Here is a 13,741-nt window from a genome sequence, read left to right as displayed (position 1 = left end):
GAACTATGAGAAACATGACGGGTGCCGAGAGGAGGAGTTACGGTATTGGTAGAGACAAGTAGTAAAGCACGGAACAAATAAAGCATGAACGCGTTTCGATTATTAAATCGTCATCAGCATGATATCGGTACAAAGAAAGCGAGATATGACACACAAACAGTCAAGCTCGTCGCATTCCAATCACCTTGTGAAGGAGATGATTGGACTGGGACGAGCTTGACTGTTTGTGTGTTGTATCTTGTTTTTATTGTACCGATAACATGCTGATGACGATTTAATAATCGAAACACGTTCTTGCTATATTTGTTCCGTGTCTTACCAAGAGTAGTTACTAGTTAGGTACCTTTCATGTCTCCTTTTGTTCCTTTGAAGTGCCGTGTGCGCCCATGAAACTTGCCCGGCCGCAGGGTCAACCTGGGTCAAGAAGCTGGAGCTGCGGGGTATCGATCCCCGTACCTCTCACATGCTAAGCGAGCGCTCTACCACTTGAGCTACAGCCCCCGATGTGTATGTCTGTGTGGAGCTCTGTCGGTGTGTCCGGTCCACCCTCAGCCAGTTCGGGACCACGCCCAGTGGGCCACTTTCACTCGGCGCGTCCTCGGTCCGGTCGGCCGTCCACTCGCCAATCGACGGTGCCACCACACCCGATAACATTGTCGAAACGATATGAAGGCTCTCCGGTCCCCACAGCGCGGCGGCTGTGGTTCACACTCTGGCCCACCCCCAGAGATGGCTCGTGTTTAGGTACCTACTGCTCAGAAGTGTTTTTACCGGGGGCCTTGTGAGGAGCTTTGCCTTGCTGATTTTCAATTTTCAAGAGAGAAGTTCTTGGGTGTCGAGCGCAGGGTATTAATGCTAAGCATGATGTTTTGAATAATGATTGGCTAGGCTGTCGACTAGTTTTGCGTGTCGCTTACATTTTTGTCATTGGTGGTACGTGACCCATGAGTGTTGTGCCAAAAGCTCAGTTCGACAAACATTTCAAACTTTTGTGCTGTGACAGTTGAAAGTACGCTGTCACCGTGATAGTGGTGGAGCCGTGGCACGGGAACACGTCACTCCCGGACCTGCCCAGGTGTCCTGTGACTGACGCAACCATGAGGGCCGTCACCTGTCACATCTGTGACCACATTGCACCCGTCTACCAATGACATTTCTTTACAAAACGGACAGTTTTTACGAGCGAGCGAGCGCAGCGAGCGAAGCGAAGTCTTTTCAATATAACGGAAAAATCTCAGTATGAGCGGCCCGGCCCGGCCCGGACTGTAACGCTTTTGAGAGCCTTATATCTCAGCAACCGCTGGACCGATTGGCCTGCGGTCTTTTTTGCTGGGTAGCCCCATCCCTTCTACCCCGTAATTGACTACTTTTGATGCATCTCAGTGACCGTCGTGGCACGTGCCACGTGAAAAGTCGAGGTTTTCAAGCAGTTTTGCAAAAGTAATGATTTTGAGAGGCCCATATCTCAGCAGCGGCTTGAGCGATTGTCTTGCGGTAAGTTTTATAGGGTAGCTGCACCCCTTCTACCAAAGGTCGGATACTCTTGATCTATGTGAGTGACCCCCACTGCACGTGCAAAATACAAAAAGAAGAGGTGCCAAATTTGTTCCCATTTCAGTAATTCGGTAATTACTGGGGCGATTTCGCTGAAACTTGGCATACAGGTAGGCACCCACCAGGCAATGAATTCCCATGTGTTGCGGTTAGGGTGCTACTGCACGTGCGCACGTGCAGGGGGCGTTTCCAGATCTCGAGAACGGCTGGGCCGATTGCGCTCAAATTTGGTACACGGTTGGGGACCGGTTAGTAGGGTGCCGTGCAAAAGTCATTTTGGACCTCGTTTGCACGTGCGCACGTGCAGAATGCCGCTTCCAGATCTCAGGAACGGCTGGGCCGATTGCATTCAAATTTGGCACACCGCTAGCGACCGGTTAGAAGGGTGCTTTGCACAAGCCCGTTGGAAGTACCCTCTCGCCCTTCCGCAGGGCTCACTATCTCGCTCGCTCGTTCTTCGCCCAAAAGGCGTTTTACTGGTTTCTTATGATTTGACAAACTTAAAGCTGCGAATGTGTTCTTAGAATTACCTTTAGAGAGAGAGAGTGTGGTGAGTTGGCGCCACTTTTTAGAATACAATAAATACCTACGTATACCTCAAATTCATTCACATACCTATTTCTACACCCTTTCAACGATGGCAGGTTTTACATTCGGTCTGGAGGCAAAGCAAGAGTAGGTAAAATATTTAATATCAATAGATGGCCTGGCTAATGCAAAAATAAAAACGCAGGAAATACATTGTACACTTTCAACGTTCCTTCTAAGTGTATTTTTAAACCTTGTCAAAATTACGAGCGGTCACATCTAATGTTTTGCGTACATTGCAGTGTAACTTTATTCTGCTTAAGAGCGCCAACGTAACTCACAGCAAAACATTCCTCCGATATGCCACCGTAACAGAATGCAGGGATTGTCTTGCTGACCTTCCGTTCCCAACAGGAGCCTAGCAGTGCATCATGCTTCGGGGCTTGAGAGTTACATCTGTAGTGCCATGACCATCACAAAGGTCCCTATTTCCACACATTTCGTAGACACGCTGTACGCACTTCTTGGCTTTGACAGACAAGCAATGAAGCCGTTTGATTATGGGTTGCCAACATAAGCCTCAAACAGACTCATTTTGTGTTTGGAATTCCATACAACAGCAATGAATGGCCGATCAAGGATGAACTCTACCTCTGTTGGTGGGGGGATTATCACACTCGTCACACCAATGGTAATGGCGGCTGCTCCAGCGGCCTCCGTTCCCACTTCAGTGACGTTCATGAACACTTCCAGAATGATCTGATCAACCTTGAGAGATGTCGTGGATATACCGCTGAGATCGGCCATGTTTGAAAACACTCTGTTCATTCCCATCGATTGGAACTCGCCTTTCAGGTTATCATACTTAGCCTTCATCTCAAATCGAGGCATATGGACGTCACATACTTTCGACTGCATCTGGGATGTGAGCTGAGCGAGATCGACTGAATCCAGCGAGTTTAGCATTGTCTGAACGGCTGACATGCTCCGACTCAGGGGTCTCAGAATCACCATGCTGTAATCAGTGTCGCGATATGGGAGCGAAATGGCGTCAAACTTACCAGCGATCTTTACATAGTTCATGTACTTCTGCTTTAATTTCATCATGGGCACCTGTTTAATTCCACTGTTAGTAAGAAAATCTTCTTGTTTTGTATTCATGTCGGGGAATTCGTCCAACCACAGAGCTTTGAAATACAGAGCGCTAACCAGTACCATTTTGACGCCTTGTAAGCCACCCTCGGAGACAAGGTCTCTGATCAGGTTGTTGGTTGTTTGTGCTACGGCGGCGTTTATGTCGTCGGCAGCCTCCTTAGCTGTGGAGAACTTGTTCACCTCAGCTCCATAGTACGTCTGCAGGTCGTCGGCAAACGACTGCTTAACGGTGGTATCGTCCTTCACATAAATCCCATTGAAGACTGATGTGTTGACGTTTGCAGACGTGGTCGATAAGTAGGTGATGGCTGATTTGTAGGAAGGCAGGAACGAATCCGGCGCATTCGGCCTCACGCCTAGCACTGGAGTCATCTGAAGCGAAAAAGATATCAAGTGAGCAGCCAAGGCTGTATCAGGTAGCGATCGGACTGTATTTATTTTATTTTTTTTCTAAATTAATTTCGTCCGAACTTTTTCATTAGAAGGATTTACAAGGACAAAGCCCCGCTAAGCGAAGCTTGTTGCGTTAACCCTGCCCTCTACCCTCCGATCACGCAATTCCGGTTCTGTGGCAGAATTTAGAGTCCAAAGTTTAACGTGCGCACATAGCTGCACACGGCCGGTCACCTGCCTACGGCCTGCCACTAACTGCAACCATACCTGCCAGGAGGCCCATAAACGTCAAGCGCCCGTCGCGCTTCGAACCCGGACTGTTGTAACCGGGAACGCGTGCTCTCACTACGTGGAGTCCAACGCTCTACCGACTGAGCTACGGGACCGGGACCGGTATTAGGTGGACTTATTTAGCTGTTTTCTCACCAATGCTATGTTGCAGCTAGTGGTCACGCGCCCTGCCCACCCCGTCCGATATTACCCCCTCTCTGTCCGCCCTTACCTCGCTCCTGGTGACGCCTCTGGCGCCCAGCCAGACCTGGCTGAGCAGGGTGGACATGACGAACGGCGACACGGGCCTGTTGGCGCTGAGGTCGCTGGTCACCGCCTTTAGCAGCTTCAGGTCCAGGCCGTTCAACACTCCGGTGGGCTGGACGTAGCAGCCGCCGGTGGACGCCAGGAGGGCGATGAGCCAAATGTGAACTGAAAAAAAGAAAGCGAATCATGGTGTACCTATTTCAAATTCGTGAAAAAGAAAGAAGTTTGACACAGTCCTAGTTTGGCAGTTTGGCATAGTTGAAATTAAAGGGTCATGATGTGGAAAACCGGAATTATTGCAAGTTGAATTATCTTAAAATGAAAATGACTTTTCCTCGAATATAGAAAATTTAAATGTCGAAAATGATGTATTTAAGGGAATTTTCGCCCACAGGGCATCATCAGACAAGCAATTGTCTGATGATGATGCCAATTGCTTGTCTGATGATGCCCTGTGGGCGAAAATTCATTTAAATACATCATTTTCGACATTAAAACTTTCTATATTCGAGGAAAAGGTCATTTTCAATTTGAGATATTATAACAATAGGTATGTTCCTCGCGAGAGCACTCAACACCATATTTTCAAGCTGAATTATATTTAAAATTCATAAGCTATGTTTAGTCAGAATGATCCTGTTTCTAATGCTTATTTTGGCTAGCCTGTTTATCCTGGTAGGTATGTTTGGTTTCCTTTTGTACGTACCGATATTATGAATTGAAGGTAACATGATGTCACTTATCGCCAATTTCGAGCTATTGAACTAGCAGTCAGGGGTTCCGGAACGCCGAGCTGATGTTCAGAGAGGTTCACAGCGCCGGTAGAGCGTCCTCTCGACAGGTGGAGCGGTGTGCAAATGTCGCCAGCAGTCACTGACACGTCGTTTGTACCCCGACTGGCAGCGCGGTGATCCGTGGAAAAATGACAGACCGCAGTGGCGCACTCAGGGTAACAGGGCAACGTGGCGTGAATTGTTTTGTCTTTTGACATTTCGGTGGCGCGATTTGAACTTTGTAGCCCTCTTTGGCACGGCATCTCATGGTGAAAGGCACTTGCTGGTTTTTGCTGTAGGTAGGTCATCATTTTATGCATCCATAGTTCTTTATTGAACCAATGTCATCGTATCACCATCGTTTGTCCTGATACGTCCTAAACTGACTTTGGTTGCTGTGCACTGTGCATTAGTTGCGGTTGTTGTGCTTTGGGGTTTCCAGACGTCGACCACATCATGCTGGCCATCAAGCCAGTGCGGTTCCGTGGTTCTCGGTAGGTGTTGTTGGTTTTCCCTTCTGCCATGAAAGCTGTTGCCTCTCGGCAGCAGTTCGCTCCGTTCAGCAAGTAGGTAGGCTGCCAAGACACATCACACCGAAAAATATTTACAAATTGTTTTTGTTGATTAGGATGTAACATATCCAGTCATGTGAATCCAGTCATGATATCCAGTCGTGTGGTCTTCTTATTTTTACCGTAACATTCTAATCACACTCATAATCGTTTGGGTTCATTTTTTTCGCGTGCTTGCATACGTTTTTGGTAGTGATGAGTGCATAAAACTGAAATGTTTAGTTAGAATTTCAAATGACCTTGTCCTCGATAATCCTAATTGAAAATGCATTAAACAGCAAATATTATATTGTTTGGCAAATTTTCGAACCACCGTTCATTCATGCGCTCCTGGTTTGTACATAACCATGAGCATGTGTGCCGTCAAACGAGGCAATCTCGCCATATCACACTGCCCAAGTCTAGCAACAATCACGGGAAACGCCGATTTGTGTACCGGGCTGCCGACCTGTACAACCGAATGGTGATCGCCAGGGACAGAGATCACATGTCACTGCGCAGCATCAAGGCATCTATCCGTGATGACCTAACCAGCCATTGAACACAACGGTCGTGTATTTTGTGTCATATTAGGTTCACTGTATTGATCGATCTTATTAGGTGTCTTTTATGAAGTGTTCATTGTGTGCTCATATTGCATTGTATATGACGAAGGTCGCAGAATAGCCCTGCACCAGTGGAGCGACCTTATTCGGTAAATACATACATACATACATACATACATTCTCAAGCCACATGAAACAATTGACAACAATTGACAATTGTCAATTGTTTTATGTGGCTGGATAATGAACTGTGGTTCGAAAACTTGCCAAACAATATAATATTTGCTTTTTATTGAATTTCCAATTAATTATCGAGGAAAAGGTCATTTGAAATTCTAGCTACATACATCAAGATGTTCGTCGCTAGAGCACGGCATACTATTTCTTCATAAAAAAGCATTGAACATCTTAATTATTTACACGTTTTTATTCTCGAAGGGTCAGCCAGACCTCTTCGTCCCATATAACATGCTGTTTGATGCTCCCACCACACGGAGAACACGGTGGCGAAATAGATGACGCTGCGAGCGCTCGTTTCGCGTGACGGTCACGGGCCCACGACTCACGAGCGATCTCCTATTAGGCTGGAACGACCAGTTGATGCTGTGTGAAGTGCTGTTACATGGACTTCAAGCACAGCGTCTTCACTTCGTGTTTCGCTACTGATGAGTAGGTGCCTATCTATGCTGGTGATAGGACGTCCATTGCCAACAACACAGGTGGTTTTGTCATTCATTCGACTTTATATAGCCCTGATACCTACGTTCCCTTCTCAGATGGGAACCTTCGAAACATAGGCGGCGGAACAGGGAGGGCACCGGGGCACCGTGCCCCCTTTGATTTTGGTATTTTAACATTAGCCCTATGGGCGTTGCATGGAAAGAATGGGACCAAAAGTCGGCAGTGCCCCCCCCCCCTTAATTGAAGATGTTCCGCCGCTACTGCTTCGAAAGCAAATGAGCAGGAAACCCGCTACTTAATCTGAGCTCTCGCACCCGATTGTCGACTATTGAAAGCGATATTGATTAGATATTGACTTTGAGCTTACAGGCTGATACTTTTGGAATGTCCTACATACCTTACGCATCAAATATACGCTAGCTGGCATATTACTGAGAGATTTTGATTGGCGTAATCGTGAACGATTCCGGAGTAAGCTCGATGGCCTTATATCCACCCCCCCCCCCCCCCACACACACACCCCACCCCCACCCCAGTGTGGTGCGGTCGGCTCAAGACCCCTTCGTTGCTTGGGTAAATTATTGAAGTGAAGTGGCGGCCGTTGGAAGTTCGATTGTCCGGACAGACTGCGACAGACGACGTTGCCATAACGTCATTACAACAAACGAATGAAATACACGGGGCAGCTGTTAAAAATGCACCTGATAGGACCTTACGTTCGTATGTGACGCTATGCATGTCATTTGTACAATGCATATGTATCGGACTCTGGTGATATCAGAATGTGACACAATGAAGGATATTCCACCTTATAAATTACACAGCTCTACCTTTTAGCTACATTGTGGAATGTTTCTACTTTGCGATCGCAGCAGAGGTGCAGAAGTGCCGCTCCCTTCACTCGCCTCAGTCTGGGGCACAGGGACGGGTGTGCTGGGGCTAAGACTTCATCGTCCAGAGCTCCGGGTGAAGTGTATTTATTATCAGATACATCCAGGTGGGTAATCAGAACCTGAGTGTGGCTGACAGTAAATACCTCAAATTGTAAGAGAAATGGGCAGCTTCTGCCTTAAAAGTTATCTGTTACTACGTTAGAGCGCGATGTAATAACTCTTCATGACAATCTCTATAAACTTGCTTTGCGAAGCATAAACCAGATAAAAAGAGGGTAAGTTGTAATTGTCGCGGACTCGAAGTATGTACTTTGAATCGATTTATTATTAAGGCTTTTTAGACGCCGATCTCCAAACTGTGTAACTTTGTCTTTAACTTCGCCCAACACCGGCAGGCAGTGATGGCCGCAGACGGGACGGCCGCGGTCCTGGCCTGGTCCGGCCGAGTCGCCCTGTTGCTGCTGGCCTCTCAGCGCGCCTCCTGCCAGACGACCGGCGGCCCCGTGAATGCCGCCATCATGAAGATGCGTGTGTTCGAGCCAGCGGTGCACTCGCAGCTGCCTTCTTCTATGGTTCTGGCCGAGTTCACCGCCGCCTCGGAGTGCGCCTGCCAGCAGGCTTGCCTCGCCAGACACGACTGCCTCAGCGTCAGCATCACCAAGGAGGTGCTGGATTCCGCCAGACGTGACTGGGGGTTGGGGTGACTTGCTTCCGCAGCCCTTATGCACTTACATATAAACAAATTAAACAAAAATGTTGTATGTTTTGCATAAGTAACGAAACTATCATAATCGTAAGTACATATGTTTCAAGGCTCTCGTTATTCAAAAATGCCGTGACTTGCAGTTTTTAACAACTATTTCGCTTTCCTTCCTCAGGCTGTTGATCCTGAAAACAGCGTCATTAAGCTGGCATCAAACATCGATGACGATGGCGACAGGACCCCATCTGAGCAGATCACCTCTAGCCCTATTACTTGTCGTCTGGGCCGTCGGCGTGGTCACGCGGAGCTGAACCTGCCGTCCATCTCCAGTGTGTTCTGGGAGCGCATGGGCCGCAGCCACCTGGGCGACTTCTGCTCACACTTCTCCGAGTGCGTCACCGCCGGCGCCGTCTGCCACGACAACACGTGCGTGTGCGCGGCCGGGCTGCGTGCCGACGGCAGCTGCCACTGTCTGGAGAGAGCCGCCGGCGAGCCGTGCTGGTTTCAGACGTGCGACCAGGTGCGCTCGGCCGGTGTCCAAGACAGCGGCGTCTGTCTACTGCGACACCTCACCGAGGATGATGGTCACCGGGAGTTTTGGGCGCGCTGCGAAATGGCCGAGGACGGCCACGGCTGGACGGTGATCCAGGCGAGAGATCTGGCCATCCAGAACGGCGGTAACTTCAACCGCTCCTGGAACGAGTACCTGAGGACGTTCGGCAGCGTCTCCGACAACCACTGGCTCGGACTGCGCAACATCCGCAAGATCATACAGCTGGGCGGCGGTGAGCAGGCGCTGCGCATCGCCCTGCAGGACGAGAGCGGCGCCTGGGACTACGCCGTGTACGACACCTTCCGGCTGGCCCCCGAGGAGCAGGGCTTCACCCTGACCGTGGACGGCTACCAGTCGTCCCTGGGCGGTCTCGGCGCCGCCATGAGCGCCACGCACTATGAGTGCAAGTTTTCCACTTACGACAAGGACCAGGACTCGACGGAGAAGAACTGTGCCCTGCTGCTCGGCGGTGGCTGGTGGTACCTCCGGTGCAGGGGCGTCAGTCTGAACGGCACCCCGAACGAGTCGAGGCTGTACCGGCCCAGAGCCATGTACTGGCCCGACTGGGGAGAAAAGAAGATCGTCAAGTCGCTGATGATGATCCGTACGGCCAAGGATTAGTAACGAAGGAAGGATGTGCTTTGCTCACACGCTTTAGGTATACTGATGTTTAAAAATGTTAAGTCACTCTGAATCCCGCTTTGAAATTGACATCCTTTTCGTGTCAAGATCAAACAGCAGTTTGTGTGGCAACTAGAGGGAGCATATTCCCGTGTCTGTGTGACCCTGTCTTGTTCTCTGTCTCACTTCCTCTCTTTTTCTTCTGCCTCCCTCTCCGATCTTCACTCATCACGCAAAGTGGTTGATGGTACCTAATTGACAGTTATCACCATGGTACTGTGTCACAAAATCACGTCGCATCGAGTATCTTTTTAAAACTAATAATTTCAACGAATACGTATTGTGTTTCCTCTTTTTTATATTCTTCGTGTTGTTTTAGGACTTAATGTTTTTGAATTTTTACATTCGAAGTGTATTGTAAAACACATATTTATTAACTGTACGTAAGTAAAAACGACTGTCAACTACATAGGTGGTGCGTGAAGTTGTTAAAGTTATACTGAGTAGGCATGCTTTTTAATAGAATTAAATATATGCTATTCTTTCTGAACCAAATGTTAACAGTTACTCGGGAATGTTTTATTTAAGTCATAAACACCGATATGACGATTTACCTATTGACGAGGAACGCCCCATGTCGTTTGACGTCATACTTGACAAGAGGGCTACCCATCAATCCAATCCGACAAAGTTTTCAAACGCGTCACTGATAACTCTTACGTATATAGCTATCACTCCAGGAAATGCCGATTTCTGATCTCAAACTCAACATAATGTTACACCATATCTCGTACAGGGATGTCCACCGACACTTGTTGTCACATCATAGAATGATAAGTACTTACGCGCTATTTTAGGCGATTGCTGCTAGAGATCGAGATAGAAACACAATCTAACGGTATCCTAGTGTTTCCCTGGCCTTCGTGCTTAGATATGTCTGGGAAATATCATACACTCATGACTAAATTGATAGCATTATTCTTCTAAAACAAACCTCAGGTTATAAATATATTGCAGGTAAAATATCCAGATTATAGGTAAAGAGACGATTTTCAGCCTGAATATTCTGCAAGCTTTCATTTGAGCGTTAACAGATGCCAGATGAGATAAAAACGATGTGATTCTTTTGATATCTAGGTATTTGTGCCAGTGACCATCCGGAAGTATGGAACAAACGCTACCTCAGCAAAGCAACCTGACGAAATGTGTGTGCAATTATATGTGTATCCAGATTTGCATTACCAAGCTAGTTGTATGACTACCATGCCGTCGGACGAGAGATTCAATGGGCTTATCTCTATGATTCACAAACCCAGCTAGATGATGAGAGGAGGGCTTCTATCTCCGCGCGTGACTTGTCCGGACAGGTTTGAGAAGAAGCGATAATGCACACCCGTCTTGAGATGTATGTCTGTCTGAGTGGATGCTACTCAGGTCGAGTGCCGGACGTCAGGTCCGTGCAGGGAGGCACTTCTGCACTCGCGTCATCACGCACGCCCCACGGGCTGTATCGTGGTGTCATCGCTATCAGTAGGGGTCCGCCGGGGAGGGGGGTTATAAGTGAGCCGCACTGGTCTCGGTCCTCATCAGTTCGTCGCCGAGGGTGGTGAAGGTGACTGCTCTTGGAGCTGCGCACACACACACACACACACACACACACACACACACACACACACACTCACAGATAGGTGTTGAAAAGAGTAGTGTTGGTCTCTTTTCTTGAAAGTTATTCTCGTATGTCTGATTCGTGTGATTCGATGTCGTATACCACATGCATATCAGTATCGGTGACTTTTTCATTGAGCAGATTTGATATCGAGTGAATTTGTCCGTTAATTAATCCATAAGTATAGTTGTAAGCTCTAGCTCACGCTCGTTACTGCTCCGTTCACAGAGTTGCCATGCTGCGTGTTCTACTGGCCCTGGCGTGTCTCGGCGCCCTGCAGGCGGCATGTCCATCAAGTTAGCGTCGTATTCGTATTCGTTTTCAGCGTCGAGTTCAAAACATCGCCAAACTATGCAAAACGATAGATCTTGACACGCTGATTCCAAAAATGTCACTCATTTTTTCCTAGGTCAAATATTTTGACCTCTAGGGGCAAAAAACCACTCTGGCTATAAACAACAATAAGGTACTTCTTTATTTACCGTCCGATCGGGCTGAAACTTACACAAAACATGTGCCGCCACACAAGGATGCGTCACAATCAACAAAATCGCCGATCGAGGTCAAAGGTCAAGGTCATATTTGCGAAAAACCGTTATTTTTCGACGGGGTACCAAATAAAAACTTTATTTACCGTCCGATCGGGCTGAAACTTACACAAAACATGTGCCGCCACACAAGGATGCGTCACAATCAACAAAATCGCCGATCGAGGTCAAAGGTCAAGGTCATATTTGCGAAAAACCGTTATTTTTCGACGGGGTACCAAATAAAAACTTTATTTACCGTCCGATCGGGCTGAAACTTACACAAAACATGTGCCGCCACACAAGGATGCGTCACAATCAACAAAATCGCCGATCGAGGTCAAAGGTCAAGGTCATATTTGCGAAAAACCGTTATTTTTCGACGGGGTACCAAATAAAAACTTTATTTACCGTCCGATCGGGCTGAAACTTACACAAAACATGTGCCGCCACACAAGGATGCGTCACAATCAACAAAATCGCCGATCGAGGTCAAAGGTCAAGGTCATATTTGCGAAAAACCGTTATTTTTCGACGGGGTACCAAATAAAAACTTTATTTACCGTCCGATCGGGCTGAAACTTACACAAAACATGTGCCACCACACAAGGATGCGTCACAATCAACAAAATCGCCGATCGAGGTCAAAGGTCAAGGTCATATTTGCGAAAAACCGTTATTTTTCGACGGGGTACCAAATAAAAACTTTATTTACCGTCCGATCGGGCTGAAACTTACACAAAACATGTGCCGCCACACAAGGATGCGTCACAATCAACAAAGTCGCCGATCGAGGCCAAAAGTCAAGGTCATATTTGCGAAAAACCGTTATTTTTCGACGGGGTACCAAATAAAAACTTTATTTACCGTCCGATCGGGCTGAAACTTACAAAAAACATGTGCCGCCACACAAGGATGCGTCACAATCAACAAAATCGCCGATCGAGGTCAAAGGTCAAGGTCATATTTGCGAAAAACCGTTATTTTTCGACGGGGTACCAAATAAAAACTTTATTTACCGTCCGATCGGGCTGAAACTTACACAAAACATGTGCCGCCACACAAGGATGCGTCACAATCAACAGAATCGCCGATCGAGGTCAAAGGTCAAGGTCATATTTGCGAAAAACCGTTATTTTTCGACGGGGTACCAAATAAAAACTTTATTTACCGTCCGATCGGGCTGAAACTTACACAAAACATGTGCCGCCACACAAGGATGCGTCACAATCAACAAAATCGCCGATCGAGGTCAAAGGTCAAGGTCATATTTGCGAAAAACCAGTTATTTTTCGACGGGGTACCAAATAAAAACTTTATTTACCGTCCGATCGGGCTGAAACTTACACAAAACATGTGCCGCCACACAAGGATGCGTCACAATCAACAAAATCGCCGATCGAGGTCAAAGGTCAAGGTCATATTTGCGAAAAACCGTTATTTTTCGACGGGGTACCAAATAAAAACTTTATTTACCGTCCGATCGGGCTGAAACTTACACAAAACATGTGCCGCCACACAAGGATGCGTCACAATCAACAAAATCGCCGATCGAGGTCAAAGGTCAAGGTCATATTTGCGAAAAACCGTTATTTTTCGACGGGGTACCAAATAAAAACTTTATTTACCGTCCGATCGGGCTGAAACTTACACAAAACATGTGCCGCCACACAAGGATGCGTCACAATCAACAAAATCGCCGATCGAGGTCAAAGGTCAAGGTCATATTTGCGAAAAACCGTTATTTTTCGACGGGGTACCAAATAAAAACTTTATTTACCGTCCGATCGGGCTGAAACTTACACAAAACATGTGCCGCCACACAAGGATGCGTCACAATCAACAAAATCGCCGATCGAGGTCAAAGGTCAAGGTCATATTTGCGAAAAACCGTTATTTTTCGACGGGGTACCAAATAAAAACTTTATTTACCGTCCGATCGGGCTGAAACTTACACAAAACATGTGCCGCCACACAAGGATGCGTCACAATCAACAAAATCGCCGATCGAGGTCAAAGGTCAAGGTCATATTTGCGAAA

General features: G+C 47.3%; 3 protein-coding genes and 1 non-coding gene across 4 annotated transcripts in view; 2 read left to right on the top strand and 2 right to left on the bottom strand.

Moving 5' to 3' along the window:
* Positions 1–13,741, top strand: part of LOC122373911 — a 92,137-nt gene that overhangs the window by 66,355 nt on the left and 12,041 nt on the right. The window contains exon 7 of the mRNA XM_043352365.1: positions 11,403–11,454. Within this exon, the coding sequence (XP_043208300.1) occupies positions 11,403–11,454 (52 nt within the window). The remainder of the gene's footprint in view (positions 1–11,402; positions 11,455–13,741) is intronic.
* On the bottom strand, positions 429–501 carry Trnaa-agc. The gene has a single exon. It is a non-coding gene; the product is annotated as a tRNA-Ala (tRNA).
* LOC122373913 (serpin B6-like) lies at positions 2,296–5,108 on the bottom strand. Its single transcript, XM_043352367.1, has 3 exons — positions 4,874–5,108; positions 4,133–4,332; positions 2,296–3,609 (listed from the first exon to the last, which is right to left on the bottom strand). Exons 1-3 carry the CDS (start codon positions 4,896–4,898, stop codon positions 2,641–2,643), a joined length of 1,194 nt encoding a protein of 397 aa, XP_043208302.1. The 5' UTR covers positions 4,899–5,108; the 3' UTR covers positions 2,296–2,640.
* Positions 7,428–10,058, top strand: LOC122373912 (fibrinogen alpha chain-like). The gene is made up of 2 exons (XM_043352366.1): positions 7,428–8,296; positions 8,510–10,058. Exons 1-2 carry the CDS (start codon positions 8,033–8,035, stop codon positions 9,506–9,508), a joined length of 1,263 nt encoding a protein of 420 aa, XP_043208301.1. The 5' UTR covers positions 7,428–8,032; the 3' UTR covers positions 9,509–10,058.

Source organism: Amphibalanus amphitrite, unplaced genomic scaffold (assembly GCF_019059575.1).
Source record: "Amphibalanus amphitrite isolate SeventyFive unplaced genomic scaffold, NRLGWU_Aamphi_draft 001571F_arrow, whole genome shotgun sequence".
Taxonomy (NCBI): Eukaryota; Metazoa; Arthropoda; class Thecostraca; order Balanomorpha; family Balanidae; genus Amphibalanus; species Amphibalanus amphitrite.
The sequence above is the reverse complement of the archived record's forward strand: the minus strand, read 5'-3'. Positions and strand labels throughout refer to the sequence as shown.

What these genes read in the sequence shown, in the direction of transcription:
- LOC122373912 (XM_043352366.1), top strand. Translation starts at nt 8,033, where the DNA reads ATGGCCGCAGACGGGACGGCCGCGGTCCTGGCCTGGTCCGGCCGAGTC. An exon ending in GCGTCAGCATCACCAAGGAG is followed by an intron (nt 8,297 to 8,509) that starts GTGCTGGATTCC and finishes TTCCTTCCTCAG; the next exon opens with GCTGTTGATCCTGAAAACAG.
- LOC122373913 (XM_043352367.1), bottom strand. Translation starts at nt 4,898, where the DNA reads ATGTTACCTTCAATTCATAATATCG. An exon ending in ACCTTCAATTCATAATATCG is followed by an intron (nt 4,333 to 4,873) that starts GTACGTACAAAA and finishes TCTTTTTTTCAG; the next exon opens with TTCACATTTGGCTCATCGCC. An exon ending in GAGGCGTCACCAGGAGCGAG is followed by an intron (nt 3,610 to 4,132) that starts GTAAGGGCGGAC and finishes TTTTCGCTTCAG; the next exon opens with ATGACTCCAGTGCTAGGCGT.